The 16902-nt window shown below is 29.9% G+C and overlaps 4 protein-coding genes across 4 annotated transcripts; 2 read left to right on the forward strand and 2 right to left on the reverse strand.

Annotated features, from left to right (window-relative positions):
* The first annotated feature begins 1624 nt into the window (after window positions 1–1624).
* On the forward strand, window positions 1625–3420 carry Tsp_01278 (hypothetical protein). The gene is made up of 7 exons (XM_003377033.1): window positions 1625–1663; window positions 1692–1832; window positions 2244–2348; window positions 2404–2555; window positions 2631–2735; window positions 2791–2970; window positions 3093–3420. Exons 1-7 carry the CDS (start codon window positions 1625–1627, stop codon window positions 3418–3420), a joined length of 1050 nt encoding a protein of 349 aa, XP_003377081.1.
* Window positions 3421–5363: 1943 nt separating this feature from the next.
* On the forward strand, window positions 5364–11921 carry Tsp_01277 (Gut-specific cysteine proteinase). Its single transcript, XM_003377034.1, has 11 exons — window positions 5364–5569; window positions 6399–6604; window positions 6675–6791; window positions 9465–9578; window positions 9756–9817; window positions 10599–10820; window positions 10946–11039; window positions 11138–11335; window positions 11404–11520; window positions 11643–11771; window positions 11833–11921. Exons 1-11 carry the CDS (start codon window positions 5364–5366, stop codon window positions 11919–11921), a joined length of 1554 nt encoding a protein of 517 aa, XP_003377082.1.
* A 215-nt stretch (window positions 11922–12136) lies between these two features.
* Tsp_01276 (conserved hypothetical protein) lies at window positions 12137–13691 on the reverse strand. Its single transcript, XM_003377035.1, has 5 exons — window positions 13615–13691; window positions 13426–13530; window positions 12726–12829; window positions 12491–12625; window positions 12137–12456 (listed from the first exon to the last, which is right to left on the reverse strand). Exons 1-5 carry the CDS (start codon window positions 13689–13691, stop codon window positions 12137–12139), a joined length of 741 nt encoding a protein of 246 aa, XP_003377083.1.
* Window positions 13692–14293: 602 nt separating this feature from the next.
* Window positions 14294–14744, reverse strand: Tsp_01275 (hypothetical protein). The gene is made up of 2 exons (XM_003377036.1): window positions 14680–14744; window positions 14294–14564 (listed from the first exon to the last, which is right to left on the reverse strand). Exons 1-2 carry the CDS (start codon window positions 14742–14744, stop codon window positions 14294–14296), a joined length of 336 nt encoding a protein of 111 aa, XP_003377084.1.
* Window positions 14745–16902: the final 2158 nt, after the last annotated feature.

Below are 16902 nucleotides of genomic sequence, written 5' to 3' on the forward strand. Positions count from 1 at the left end.
GAGCTAAAACGTAACGTCTGGCTGTTCTTTACTGTTGTTACTGCTGTTGGCTAGTGAAAAATAAAAATCACTATTTAACTTATTTTTTGTATTGTTTTTTCTGAATGATTACTATCGCATTTGATATAACGTCACTTTGATACAGTAAAATATAGAATAATGATAAAAATTATTATTGAAAACGTTTATCACTAAAAAGTATAAACTTCACTAATAATATATTGGAAAAACAAAATGTCAATGAATGATAAAACTTATAAATCTTGATTGAAACAATTCCCAAATAAGGAATATTTTCATTAGAAAATTTGTCCCGAAATCGACCATCCCTTATTTTTATATTTAGAATTTTATTTGTCAGCTGATGCTTATGCCATTTTTGGTTATACCGTTGCCAGTAGTTGTCTTACGTTGTGATTTCTCTAATTTCATTCAGATAGAATTTGAAAGAAGCTTTTTTGTAGATTTAGATTATAGCTTGGAATGTACTGATCATGAATAAAGTAGATGTATTATTCTAACATGCTTTTGCGACACATAAAATGAAATTTTTAGAACATGTTTTTGCAATTTTTTTAAATTTCGCGTTCTCTTCTTTGTTAGTTAATGAAAATTAGATGCAACCAGTGTCATCGACCAGTCTAATTTCAAATCAACTTATCAATAAACATACTATAGAAGGAATTTATACATGCTGAAAAATATGTTTGCAATTGTAATAAGAGTTAACTGATACACTTCAGACATAACTTCATGCATAAATCATCAATCAAATAACTTTCCATGATCGAATTAATTTTTTCATTGCTTTACTTTAATGCAGGAATACGGCATCAAACAGAAGAAAATATTGAGTGCAATAATCTGTGAAATTAAAACCCCAAAACCAGGTCAAGACAGACCCGGCTTTAGTCATCGGAAGGTGAAAAAATTGAAAAATGCACAATTCAGCTGCCAACTAATGTTCAACGTAGGACAACAAATGAGAAAAACTGGGATAAAATTGGAGTGGACAACCTAAGAATACCCCAAACTATTTCTCTCTCTCTGTTGTACAGCTGAGCGCTATAAACGTTCGATTGCGGGAAATATTGGGGTTGCGCTGTCAGATGAAAAAAAGATAAAGGACCAAGTTAATACGGAATTCGTTTGAAAAAAATAAGGCGCGAAGAAGTCAGTATTAAAACCTGACTGTCAGTAACTCAAAGTGTAGTACTGTCGCCTAACTTGCTTCATACATGCTTGAATGGCATTCAATAAATTTACATTCAATATATTCAAAGCAATAAATTTAGTTTTTAAAAAATTTCACGTGCATTTAAATTTAAAATTTGTTTGGGATATACATAACTGAATGACATCAACTGTTAACATATTCAATTTTGAACAGAAATATGTTGACCTATATAAATATAACTTGCGTTTCTTTAACGTCATACTGTATTTTGTAGTTTGAATTTTTAGTTTGCATTATTTTAGTTTAAAGTATTTAGTTTATAGTTTTATACTGTAATATCGATAAGTATTCTTGATATGTGAATATGGTTATACCGTTCTCTGAATGTACATATTATAGGACTTGAAAATAACTGATTTAAAGAGAGATGCCTTATAATTGTTCCATATGTCTGCAGCATCTGGATCCAAACCAGTCATCTGCACTGTACTGTGGGCATACTTTTCATTTGCAGTGCGTTCAGGCATGGTTAAGTACTTCAAAAGTTTGTCCTGTTTGCCGTTCGACTGTGAAAAAAAATGCATTAATCAAGTCGCTGTATTTTGGTGACGATTTGTCTACCAGTGTATTGTCCGATGAACAGTTGGAGTGCATGGTAAGCATAGTTGTTTTATTTTGTCAAATGTACACATTACGTGACCTTGGGAATATGAATGGCAATAAAATAAAAATTTCAAACTATATTTACGGTAGTTTTAATTTTTTCAGTTTAGCAATGAATGATTTTGTATTCTTTCTTGTTTACACATGAGATTTTAAATAGTTTTAATAGCAGTTTTCAGTTGGACATTTTCAAATAAATATTAACTAATTTCATTTTTTAATTGTTTTCTTATAATTTTGACATCTATTTCTTATTACCAGAAACTTCGGCTCTGATATTTATGATTTAATTTTCAAATTATCCTTTATTGTTTTCAGTGGTGAGAGGCATCGGTATTACTTTATGTAGTGAAGTTTGATTTTGTGAATCCATTTTTATTACCATTTGCTTGCATGATTTTAGGTGAGTTCTTTGAATGATCGCATCGCACAATTGGAGAAGGAAAATAAAGAGCTGAAAACTAGCTGCAGGGTTTCGAAAAATGAAGCAACCAAGAAAAGTCAGCAGGTAATTGTAGGGATAACTTATCAAGTTTGTAATATTTTAAATATGAGTGTTTAAGCTTGATACAACAACAAAGAAGTTGGAAGAGTTAGAAAAAAGCATGTCAGTTCTGAAGGTAGCTTATGCATCTCATCAAGTAATGGAAGCACAAGTTGCTAAATTGACAATTGAAATAGAATCATACAAGAAAAAAGTATCATTGTTCAGGCGGTATTGCGATTTATTATATATATATATTTTTTGAAATGTTTCAAGCACTTGAAAGATGCATTTTTTTATTCTTAGAATACAGGAATTGCTTGATAGCAAAGACAATGATTTATTAAACGTGGATGTGGACACACTTGTAGATCCTCACGAAATTATAAGTTGTCTTATGGTGATGAAACAGTAAGTGTCTGTTGTTTATTAATTGACAGGTTTGCTAATGAAACTGACGTTGTAGGAAGTTCAAAAACTGCAAACGCTCAAACTTAGAACTTACAAAAAGTGTTAAAGAGCTTAAGGCAAAAGTGACAAAGTATAAGAAAGCAGTCGTTGCTCTACGTGAAGAGTTGAAAATCGACCGTGAAGATCCAATGAAAACTCCATACAATCCATCGTTAAGACCACTGATTCAACATAGGTTTGCGTTTGTTGCGTAAAATTTTTTTTGATTTAATCGCATTTTATACATGCATGTGTATTTATAAATGTATAAATAATAATAGTTCAATATCGATTGTCGACGAAATTATATATTTTTAGCGGTGCGGATATCAGTGACGTAGCCGGACGATGCAACTTTTCAGACGATGATGAGGATTTTGAAATTTGCCGCAGCACGCGCAACAGTCACTTTATAATTTGCAAAAGTACAGACGTGGTTGTGAAGAAGCCATTGCAATACAAAGGTACTAATCAAATTCCGATCGAGTTGAGTGAGGAGAGCGATAACGATACCTCGTTCAAAATAAGCGGTGGTGTGAATATGAAGCTTCTCAGTGGAGTTGACCGACGTCTGCGCAAACGAGCTTTTTCCCAACTGAATGATGCTTCCAGCAGAAAGTTGAACAAGAGGAGAATTTTGCAGTAACTATTTTTGCTTGATATTTTTTTATTGGGTATGGAAGGAATTTTTTCAGCTCTTTATTATTAGAATATAATATGCTTTATTTCAAAACTCGTAAGGTGAACAGCTCATGTTGATTTTCTGATGCATTTTAAGAGTGATGTGATTCGTGCATTTTAAAGTAGTAGTTTTACAGAAAAATAAAAAAAATTTTAATCTTCCCTTGAATATATATATATATATATGTATAGACTTTGAACTCATTTTGTATATATTATTGGCGTTGGAAAGAGAACTGTACTGATTGATGCTTTTAGTCATTCATTTCCAAACTGACAGACAGCTGTTCAGTAAATGTTGCAACGAATTGCTGTAATAACGATGAGTAAATATTACTTAATGATTTCATGATTAAATTTTTTTTCTGTTGTGTCTATCTGCACCGTGTGTATGTTTGGAAAACGATAAAAGAAAATTTTCGATATGGTGAAGCTATTTCAGTTGATGTGAAATTTAATTTCTTGAGTTTTTCGTGCACAGTATGCAGTTTTGTAAAATAGTCAATCTCGAAAATCAATAGAAATCAAGTCAGTAAAAAATGAAGAAGAAGCAAATGTCGATCATTGATTATTATCACCATTTGCTCTTGGTTGATTTTGGATGAATTGAATTAGCCTGAATTACGAAGCAGAGCTTTTTTGAACATTTGGTTGAAAATATTAATAAAAGCAACAATTGCAATGAGCAAGTACATTTTTTAAAATATTTTTCAAATATTTAAGCTTTTGTTGATGTTGATTTATGAAAAAAATTAATGAAGGAAAAATTGAATAGCATCAGCATAAAAAGCTTTTTCTCTAAAAAAGTTGATGAAAATTTTCAAATCAATAAAAATTTTTTTATTATTCAATAATAAACATACAATGAATGTTAAAACTAATACAGTAAGCTTAAGCACAGTTCGGCAGCAGAAACTGCATTTGTTGTAGTGCGACTGGAAACAGTGAATCTGCAATTTGCATATTTTATTGTTAACTTTTTTCTATGTTTTCAGAAATTTAGCCACTTTTCGTATTATAATTTTGGCAAATGGAATGCTTGACAAAAGCTACACTTGTTACTCTGGAGGATTATTTGTCAAACTGATTTTTGATTTGTAAAATCTCAGATTTGCTTTTCATGTAGACAAGCTGGACACATTTAGAAAACAAAGATGCATTAGAAGATTACTGTTGATCTATTCATAGAAAAGAACTGTCAGTTAAAATTGTTTTTTCGAAAATCACCAGCAAAAGCTAACAGTATTTCCTAATAATAAAATAATTGATTACATTATTGTAAACAAAAGCTTTTTTTGTAAATTAAAAATTATTTGCAAAATATCAGTGTAAAAGTTGTTGAAGCTGTTGACACAAAAATTACATTTTGCATAACGTATTTATACTTTATGTTAAATGTGAATTTATAAATTTAAATTTGATAAAAATGGACAATATTTTTTGGCTTTGATAATTTATTTTAATAAATGGCAAATTTTAATTGGAGCTATTATGCCTAAAGTTCAACATTTAATAACAACAGAAAGCGTACCGATGCGCCGCATGGAGCAAGAACAACAACTTTTGGATTTATTTGACTTGCAGCAACTACCAAAAATTGCCATCGGTAAAGCGGAATGTTAGGAGTTTTCATTAATTGCCTTTTCTCAATAACTTTTGCATAAAATTGCAAATCAAATTCAACAACAAACATTGAAGCATCAATTTCTACAATTCATTTCTGCACTTTGATCAAAAATGATGCTTAAGATATTAATTTTGTTGTCGTTTATTTTCCAATTACATGGTGGATATTATGAGCACTTTTTTCATCAACTGATGAGGGAAAATGTGAAACCAGTTGGATGGAAAGTATGCAAATTGAATTGAATGCATTTGACAACTGTTTGGTTATTTAGATGGGATTAAATGCTTATTTTGCTGGCATGTCTCGAAGAAGCATTATGCAACGCTTTGGTGCGGAGTTCGACTGGCATTCTGACAAGCGAAAAGATGAACATTTATCCCAATCAGAGTGTCCAATTTTACCTGAACAATTTGACGCCCGAAATCAATGGCCCAATTGCAAATGGATTGGCTTTATTCGTGATCAGTCGAATTGCGGCTCTTGTTGGGTAAAAATATTATTGTGTATATTGCATTTTTCAGAATCAAAATTATTGTTTATGGAACAAAATTACAATATTATGAATAGACGGCTTGCTTGTTTGTCAGATTAGATTAAATGAACAAGAAGAACAATAATAATTAACGAATCAATATGAAAGTAAAAGCTTGAACGGAAATTTTCTTTCATCTTTTTTTGGCAATGTATTTTTCAATGCTGTTAATTAAGAAAATTTGACTGATAAAGCAATGAAATAATATGCTTCAAAAAGTACTATTTTATATATTTGAAAATAGTAAATTTATTATTATTTGCATATAGAATAAATTAAAATTTAGGCAGTTTCCGGTGCATCCGTGATGTCAGATCGTCATTGTATAGCATCCAACGGTACAAACAGTCCATATCTTTCTGATGAGGAACTGCTCAGCTGTTGTCATTATTGTGCACACGGGTATTCTGATTATTTTTTTTTATCAGATCTGTTTCATAAATTGTTGTTTTAAAAGAAAAAAAATTACCATTTAATTTTAAAATAGTTAAAAATTTGTAATGCAATATTGTGAACTAATTATAAACACTAGAAATAATTACAACAAGTATAAAATAAAATTATATTTAAATTTGGGCAGTAAAGTTTATTGCAAATTTGCTGTGATATGATGTGATAACAAAGATTGCATTTTTCAATAATATATTTTTGTAAATTGATTACTTAAATAAATAACAAAGATTTGTTTTATTTTAGTAAAAAGTTTTTAAATTGCTTATGAATAATGAAAATGCTTATGAAAATCATCAATTGCTATCATTAAAATTAAAACGTTCAACTTAAGATGTCGAAGTGGAAAGATAGAAGCGGCATTTATTTATTGGCAACGCAGTGGTTTAGTTACCGGTGGACCTTATGGTGAGAAAGCTTGCTGTCTACCGTATTCCATATCACCCTGCACAATGTGCAGGCCGTACATGCTGGCTCCAAAATGCCAACGAACTTGTCAAGCTAGTTATAATTTATCTCTAAAGAGAGATAAGTATTATGGTATAGTTTTACTTTAAGAAGAACAAAAAAGGGCAACTTTCACATTCAATATGATAATCTCATTATTTAGGCAAAAGTCATTATTATGTAAATCAAGATGAATTCGATATAATGCAAGAAATTTACCAAAGAGGACCTGTAGTTGCCGGCTTCAAAGTTTATCATGATTTTTTGTATTACATATCAGGTAGGTTTATTTAACTCGAATAGAATAGTAATATATCCGGTTTATTTCATTTAAAATACTGTTTAACTGTTGTAACTTCAGTAAATCATGAATTTTTGTGATTAAAATATCTACTTAAAAATGAAAAATAAATGTAAAAAAATATGCAAATAAACAAGAACTAATTTCAAATAAATGCTGTTCTTCCTCGAAAATTAGCATTTGTTCGTTTAATAAAAAAATTTATTTTTATTTCAGGCGTGTACAGGAAAAGTTCTGCTCACTATTTAGGAAATCATGCAGTAAAAATTATTGGTTGGGGCAAAGAGAACAGTATCCCATATTGGTTGGTTGCCAATTCATGGAACAATACATTTGGAGAAAATGGTTTTTCGTGAGAAAATTTTAAAAATAAATTTTAAAAACAGTTTCTGTTTTAGGCTTTGCTCGAATTTTACGCGGTGAAGACGAGTGTAGAATTGAATCTGCTGTTTTTGCAGGAATACCGTCTCTGCGTAGTAAATGCTAATTCAAATTTTCAATCCGGCAACGCTCTCTTACTGAAGAAAGAATTCTAATTTTTTTCTTCTACATTGAAGCTACAACAATTATAAAAATATTCGAATTTTAAGAATAAATTATTTAAATTTGAATATAGGTAAAACTGAAAATTCTGAAATAGTTCAAGAAAAAATTTTTTAATTTATGAAAATTAAAATATTTTTACCAATGTTGAAGATAAATTTCTAAACTTCATGTGAAAATAAGAAGCATCTTTATGTACATCACACTGACATCATTTCAAATGTGGAACTATAGTAAAAAAATATGAAATGTTTCCGCAAAAGTATTCACCGATTGTGTTGGCAAAAATTGTGAAAACAAACCAATTGAAACAAAGATTTCATTATTAATTAGTTAAATTCAAAATTTCTCTGAACTTTCTATGCCATAACTGCCCATTATTAGAAGCAAATGAAATGTAAAAAACAATTTCAAAAATTGTACCTAATGTACTGAATTATACTGTAAATATCAAAATCTGCTCAGATCGATGTAAAATTGTTAATATTTGTAATGGATATTTTAGATGAAGATTTGCGCTCTGAGATTGATATTGAAAGTGATGTAGAGAGGAGAAAGTAATGCAAATGTTGATTTAATTGTTTTTTTCAAACAAAATGTTTAGGAAGAAAAGGTTTGACTTGGCAGTTAAAGATATTCCCAAACGAGAACCAAAGCCTTCCAAGTCGTCCTTTCATGTTGAATGTGAAAAGTGATCATTTAATGATTATTTATTTAAAATATCCTGAATGTCATTATTTTTAGAGAAGCGACCAGAAGACAGAATTTTGTTCACTTAAATGCGGTATTAATACTATTTCTTGGAATAGCTTACTGTAATATTTTTTTCTTATTTGTTTAAAATGTATGTGCTTTTGCTTTTAAAATTTTATTTGATTGAAAAAAGTTTTTGACTATGAAGCAAACGAAATCAATTTTTATTTTTTGAAACTGTTATTCAACAAAACAAAAGCAAAGTTAAACGGTTAGGTTAAAAATTAAAGTTTTTTATAAAAAGATTTAAAAACATTTTTGAAATAAAATGATCATTTATGCGTTCACTGTGTGTTTTTGTCTTAACCTGCTTCAATGCGTCCTAAAATTCTAAAATTTATATTGCTGTATACATAGCTCTTTTTTGAGCTTAGTTTATCTTTAAATTTTAGTTTAATTTTTTGGTCACTGATTTTTTTGTGATGCACATATATGTGATGTTTTAGTATTATTTGCACTGTTGCATAATGTATAGATGACTTTTTGATTTGATAGCTTGCATTGTATAGTGTATTAAGTAAAATATTTGTTTGGTTTAACTTTTTTTTATATTTTATGATTATATATTGTTTGCACATCATATTGATTAATAAATTATAATATTAATTTTAAATCTAATTTTTATCTGTTTATCAGAACAAACTGATGCTTGTATGATATTATTTATGTAGCTGCAACGTAATTTACATTATAAATTTAGTATGAACGCCATAAACGTTTGATCAACGAATATATCTTAAAGCATCCTGGTTCAAGTGCTTTACTGAAACGTGACACGTAAGTATGTTGATATTTTTTTTATCATTTGCACATAATCTTTTTGTAAATCCCTAAGACTTTAACATATTTTACAGTTTCTTTTTAACGAACTTTATTTGTACAAATAATTTATTAAAATTGTTTTTTGTAATTTAAATTATTTACAGGAGCAAAGATAAAACTGACATTGATGTTATTCGTGAAAATTCGAAATTTCTCTGGGAAGATGATGACGAACCGCAGACTTGGTAATTTTCTCTTTTTTTTTGAATCCATCGACAGTAATATTTATTTTAATGGGTGATGATTATTTAGGGAACAGAAATTAGCTAAACGTTATTATGATAAACTTTTCAAAGAATATTGCATTGGGGATTTGTCGAAATATAAAGAAGGAAAGGTATTGCTTTTGTTTTCTTTTTGTTATATCTTTATCAAAGCATATTTTTTGATTTATTCACTATTCCTATTTTTTAAAGATAGCATTGCGATGGCGAATTGAACAGGAAGTAATTAAAGGAAAAGGTATTTTGTAGATGTGATGAAAAATAATTAATTAATAAAACACATTTTTTTCTTTTTGCATAAATATCTTAGGTCAGTTTATTTGCGGGAACAAGCGTTGTGAGGAAGAAGAGAATTTAACAAGTTGGGAAGTGAATTTTGCCTACGTGGAAGAACAAGAAAAGAAAAACGCTCTAGTGAAACTCAGTGAGAAAGCAGAACAATTTTTCAAATTATGAGTATTTTATTTTACCTGAATACCATTTTTTCAAGGACTCTGTCCAGATTGTTCAGAAAAGTTGAATTATAGAAAAATGTAAATTTTTTAAAATTTAATTTGCATATTTTTTAATGATGATTAAGTTATTTTTTTTCTGATTTCAGATTTGAAAAGAAGAAAAGGAACAAAGTTAAAACAGAAACTTTGCATGCAAAAGGAGAAGATCGTAAGCGTTCAGTGGAGGAGGATGATGTTTGCGAAAGTGATTTTGAAGCGAACTTAATTGACGAAATGTTGCTCTGATATTATTATATTGTTTACATTTTGATGGTTATTTTGTACAAATTTCTAAAAAAAAAACAGAAGAATAATTCACTATTGAGAAAGTTGAAAATGAAACGTTTTAATTTTAAATTGTCTTGTTTACAATGTGCATGCTTAATAATTAATTAATTAATTTGTTTGTTTGTTTCTCCAAACAAACTGATGACGCTGTTTTTGTGTAAGAGTAATATAACTTTTTTTTGTTAATCAAAAATCGATACTTAATTGATGCAATTGCCGATTTGCATTTTTGTCTGTTTTATCTTTGCATCAATGTTTAAAAGATTGATTTCCACTTCAGTGATTGTGTAATAATTAATGTACAGTAGACTGAGCTTTGTTGCGCCCAGTGCCTATTTGTAAATTTTAACCAACTGATAAGTAAGCACCATTTAAGCTGCTTCGTACACAGTTGATAAAGTTGGCAGTAAAGTATTTAAATTTAAAACAGTTCACTGGTGGACAAGTATATTGCAAGTGAACAATCGGAGAGCAAGCAAACACCGTTTGAAAAATGTTTCTACAGGTTGTAACGTTTGGTGCGCTAATAAAATTTTCATTTTGCGGTTATTATGAAGATAATTATATTCAATTGATAAAAAATAACCAAATGCCGAAAACTTGGAAAGTAATAAATTTATGATAATAGTTTTAAATTTTGGTTTTGTTAAAAAAAGTTTTAGATGGGTTTGAATCCTTACTTTTCTGGTATGTCCAAAGAAGAGATCCTCATTCGAATGGGAACCAAGTTGATGAACAGTTCTACTGAATTTGATTCAAAATTGTCGAACAATAACGAAGCACTTATTAAAAAATTACCAAAGCATTTTGATTCGAGAGAAAAATGGCCAGAATGCGAATGGATTCGGTTCATTCGAGATCAGTCGAACTGTGGATCATGCTGGGTAAAATTTAGAACAAAAAAAATTAGCATTTTCAAATCCAACATGAAATAATCATATGAAATATTATTTTGATTCAATAATTTCAACAGGCAATTTCTCGAATTAAACACTTTCACTAATTGCAGGCAGTATCTGCGGCTTCCGTAATGACTGACAGACATTGCATCGCTTCCAAAGGCCAAGAAACACCGTACATATCAGATGAACAAATTCTCGCATGTGCTAGCAGCAGCTATGGGTAATGTTGGTTATCAAAGTCTCTTTCCAAGCTCTAACGCTTCATTGGTGGTCATTTCATTCTTTTGATAGATGTTCAGGTGGAATGATACCATCACCATTTAATTACTGGAAAAAAATGGGAATTGCAACAGGCGGACCATATGGAGACAAATCATGCTGTCAGCCGTATTCAATAGCTCCATGCAGCAAATGTTCATACACTGCATCAACACCGTCTTGTAAATATGACTGTCAAGCTGACTATGACATTCCGATAAGTGATGATAAATTTTATGGTACTGAAAAAACTTTTTTTCATTCAAAATACATATTTGTATTAATTTGGCATTTAAACAATGTACAGCTAGTGAACATTACCATGTGTCGTCAAATCAATACGAAATCATGAATGAAATATACACGCACGGACCGGTGGTAGCAGGATTCATCGTTTACGAAGATTTTACGTATTATATTTCGGGTAAATACTTTATAAATTTAAATTTGTCATTATTTAATATACATGCTTTTATGCATTTTACGCTATGCGAAGAAATGAGACTTTTAAAGAAAATTTTCCGATTTATACAATTCTTCATTTAGGGATCTATCAGCAAACGACCTACGTGGCTATGGGAGGTCACGCGATCAGAATAATTGGATGGGGAGAAGAAAACGGTATTCCTTATTGGTTGATTGCTAATTCATGGAATACAACATTCGGCGAGAAAGGTTTTTTTTGAAACATAAATCTGGATGACAAGTAGTCTTTTTTTATTGGCCATTTTTTCAGGATTCTTCCGCATACGAAGGGGAACAAATGAATGTCGCATCGAAAGTGAAGTGTACACAGGCATTCCAAAATTGCGCCTTACTTTGTGAATAAACTAACAATGAAGTTAATTTTTTTCCTTTGCTATTTGATGAGTTGTTCTTTTGAATAAAATTGCATGGGCTGTGTAAAGAAGTCAGTTTCATCTTTCTTTGACACGTAAATACGTTGCAATAGTCAAAACATGAACTTTAAATGAAAATTATTACATTAAACCCAAAATAAAACAACGAATTTTGTTTTGACAACAATCCATAAACTTAATTTATGGATCATCCAAATAAGAACGTCTCGTCTTGTCTTTGTAATAAAAATCTGGCTTCTCTTCCCACAAGCCCAGATCTCTTTCTATCTTCAACTCGTCCTGCTTCTTGTAGTTGTGATATTTAAGCAAATAACGGATCCGCTTGCAAAGTTCATGCCATCGCTTAGGTGTGTTTCTTTTCATCTTTTCCTTGTACAAATTTCGATAATGAATCAGTTTGATCAATTCATTAGCTCGATGCTGTCCAGGGAAACCTCGCAGCCAAGGTGGAACATGATAAAGTAACTGCGCTGGATGCACACTTCCATCGCCAAGAAGATCTAAAAATATTAATTCACTAAGAAATAAATTCACCCACGATGAACTTCACTATACCAATGTAATCATTCTGTCCGTATAAAGCTTTTTCTTTACACCAATTATCTTTCAATTCAAATTTCGGCATTCTAACAGGAGTCATGCAATCTTTGATGCGAGGAAGCCTTTGCCCTGTAAAAAGCATTGTCATATTTGATTAAATGTAGAAAAATATAACGTTATTCTGATTTCAAACCAAAAACCACACAGCAAAAAGCTTTCCAATTCTTACCATTCTGGTAATAATTCCAATAGAATCCATAATCATTCACCTTCAATGGAATTCTCGTCCGATCTTTTATTACGCGAGGAACATGACTATTATCGTAAATTGTTCTTACAAATGAAAATTTCCATATTTTTGAAAGCAAATTCACGCTAAACATTTATTTAACAAAATATTCGTTTACAGTACACAAATAATAATTAAGTTCAAACTAATTATTCAACTATTTTTTGATTCTACAACATTAACATGAAGCAAGCAAAATTGATAAAGTGAACTAATAAATATACAGCTAATGGATTACACTTAATACAAATAACCATGCAGCTGCACAAAAGTTTTCACCAGTATAGTCAGCAGAGATCAGTTGCATAAATTTTCAAGGTTTACCTAGGCTGATTTTTAATGACTGAAGTAATATTCGTGTTTCTGCTATATGATTTCTGCTGTTCAAAATGCTGCTCAACGTTATTTTTTATTTCATCGATTTTGAAAATAAATTTACAACATTTATTTGTTTTGAATTAATATAACTATAATAATAATAGAATATATAAAAAATTCATCAAATCTTCAAAGCATCGATAAAGAAATCACTGTTTGCACAAGAAATTAATAATTTTTTTATTTTCTTATCATTACAGTATCATATTTATCAGCAAGTAATGATTTTTTATAACTGTTCAGAGAAGATAGTAACACTCACTTTGTTCCAGATCTAGCCGGAGGAGAGGCAAAACCACCCATATGAGCACATGCTTTGTACATATTACACAGTAGAAAACAACTCGCACTGATAACAGAACAGGGTCTTAATTCAACAAATGCTGATGTTGCGGACTTAAGACGGGTAAGCAGCCGTTATGCTGATAAGAAAAAACGCGTTGCACAATACATGGGTGAATATAACAGCGGTAGATGTACCATAGAATAGTTCATTCGAGCTTTAGTGTACATAACACCGGAGCCCATTTAATACTGCCTTCTAAGTGATGGTTTGCAGTATAATTGTATTGTATGGCATTATATTTGTATTTCATTGTATTATTTTTCCTTTCCACTTTGCTAATATCCTTCACTGATATATATTCTGTATTGTTTCTATTGTTGTTGCTGTTGCTGTTGGTGGATAGTGAAAAATTAAAATCACTGTATAACTTATTACATTTTGTGTTGCTTTTGATGATTTATTACTATCACTTTTGATACAATTTCATATTAGCACAAGTGCTTTTCAAAATACTGATCAATAAAAAGTACAAACTTCACCGCAAACCACATATTGAAAACAAAATTTCTATGAATAATGAAACTTCGTGAATTGTGATAAGCAAACATTTAACAAAATTTAAAAATATTAAAAATTCAGTGCTATGTTATATTCACCATACTTAAGTTACGTAATCGAAAATGAAAATATTTAGACGAATGAAATGAAACAATATTGCAGCTAATTAAAACTGAAAAGTTTGAATCAATAAACAATAAGAGAACGGTACAAAGGACCACTAAGATAACGCGTTCAACGACCAATGAGAAAACGCGATGAAACTTTAGGCTGAATTTGACTATTGTCAAACTTTCTCCACAAGACGATTTGCTCCTTCGATATCCTTCCAGTCTTGCCATATTCTGTGGCATTTAGTATTAAGCCTTAACATAGTGCACCGTGCAGTGTGCCATGCCATCATAAGAAACAAAACAAATGATAATATATTTGGAAACGATAGTTTGCACTTGCCAAACAGGCGCTGTTGAAGTGGCTTCTTCCGCTTACTGATTTTGCAGAACAGAAGAGGTGAAATGAGGGTATTGTGGTGCTGTGAAATGCCCTGCCCATTAGCGCTGGTGAAATATATTTTGATAGTGAGCCAGAACAGGAAATTGTAATCAATAAATTTCTACCATGGTGTGGAAAAGGAAGGAACGCAATACGCTGCTTACTTGCAAGGAAAAAAACCTGAAAATCCGTTGGCCAGCAAAATTACTGTTGTTCCATTCGTTCAAAAAATTCATAACTGCCATTGAACTGAGATGATTATAGCCAACGGTCAAAAGCCTGGCACATATATTTTCTGTTTTGATTGGTAACCAACAATGTGAAATGGAGCAACAAATGCGTCATTCTGCGACTTTCAGTGCATGATAATAATACTACGTGCTGAGATGAGAAAAACAATGTTTACTCATTACATTCAAAAACCAAGATTGTAAAATTATCCATTAAAAACACAAGTACAAGAGATGTCACCCCATTTACACCTACATTAAATAAACACTTGAAAATACAGGAGACTTGAAAGTCTCCAAGACAAAAATTTGAAATAACCCAAAGGGTTATTATTTTAGATATTTACCTTCAAGTAAATTCGAACAATCGCAACCTACTTGTCCAGATAATAATATATCAAAATATGTAACGCTATACATAAGTTGGGTTTTGCAAAATATTATTTTTTTTGTCTTATACAGGTTTAGAAAATTTTGCAAACTTGCAACTACAATTAGTACACATCAAAAACAATTCATACTATTCTTTAATGCAATGTTTGCAGAGGTAAAAATATCATACCTTAAAATAAAGATTATTTTTAAACATCATTGTACATTCTTTACAAAAACCATTCTCATGCCCAACATTAAATGGCTTTTATTATGTATTATTTATTTTTTGTTAATTCGAAATGCCAAAAATAATTCCTTATCTTTCTTGTTTCATTATATATATATATATAGTTTAGCAAAAACACATGAACATTATGAAATTGAACTGTTCTCTTTAATATATTGACATTTTCACAATTTCTGTAAAACACTAAACTAAAAATTTCAATTTTAACTTCTCAGATCAATTTACTTTGAAAACGCAGTACATATTTATTTAAAAATTCACAAAATTATACACTTCATATATATCAAATTAAAAAAGAATTCAAATTTTTTATTACACACGTAACATTTATGTTAATGCTAGAAATCTCGATTTGATAAAAATCAGTAATTCATTTAATGTTTTCCAAAACTGTTCATAAAAACCATACAAAATCTATTTAGTTTATAAGAAAATTCTTTTGATTCATAATATGGAGCTACTAACTTGTGCAGAACGCGTTAAATATTTTATAGAAGAACAATACCAATCAGGCAGTTGAATAACAAACCTTCATATCAATATATTTAAACAACTTTACTTAGGAAAGTTAGGAAATCATTAAATGATTCCCATGAAGTTCAATTCTTCTAATCGGAAAAATTAAAATTAAAAATCGAATAGACGTACTGAACGATTAAAACATATAGTGTAATAAGTCCCGGTTTAATTCTTGTCCATAACATGTTTACAATATGAAATTATTTGGTATTGAAAGATATCTCTGTTTTTTTTAATTCAGTGCAAATACTGAAGAGATCCACAAGTAGCACACAAATTGCGTTTTAATGAAATATTTTTTTCATTCCACATAATGTTTAATTTTTATATTCAATTTATAAATTATTTATTTATTTTTTGAGATGAATAATGCAAATTTTGCACTCCAATTCCACAAGCGCAGATCTGATTTTCGAATATCATCTTAAAATGATGCACAACTAATATCGACTAATAGCGAATAATTTAATAAATAAATGAATAACAATACTGATAATTTTAATGATTAATGTTTTTATATGACTGAATTCAATTAGAAAACCCAATTTAAAATTCAATTTTCTACTACAACAGACGAATTTCATTGATTATGCGATTCATACCGTTCAATTAATTTTGAAGGTAACTGAAACGTGTACGACAAATATTTGTTGTACAGAATTTTTGTTTTGGAAATCATAATGATTTCCTTTAAGTTTATTACATAATCTCAAAAGATACACTCTTTTTTATGAAGGGTTTTATGTGAAGTGATTGTTTTAACATGCATATTTTTGCAAATTTATATATTTGATAAATTCAATAACGTGATAATAATCTGATTTTCATTTGTTTTACTTGCAAATAAAGTAAATGGAATTCACTATGAAAACCTTACTTAATGTTGTTATATGGTTTCAAAAGCATGTTTAGCAGAATGAACATAAACATTATTCATGAAAAAAACCATTACCAAATCCTGGAGATTGTTACTTTGTCATTTGTTTCGAGTGCTTGGGGTTACCTAGCTTTACAGTACCAACTGGTGCAAAA

The sequence above is a fragment of the Trichinella spiralis genome, assembly GCF_000181795.1.
Source record: "Trichinella spiralis strain ISS 195 chromosome Unknown Scfld4, whole genome shotgun sequence".
NCBI lineage: Eukaryota > Metazoa > Nematoda > Enoplea > Trichinellida > Trichinellidae > Trichinella > Trichinella spiralis.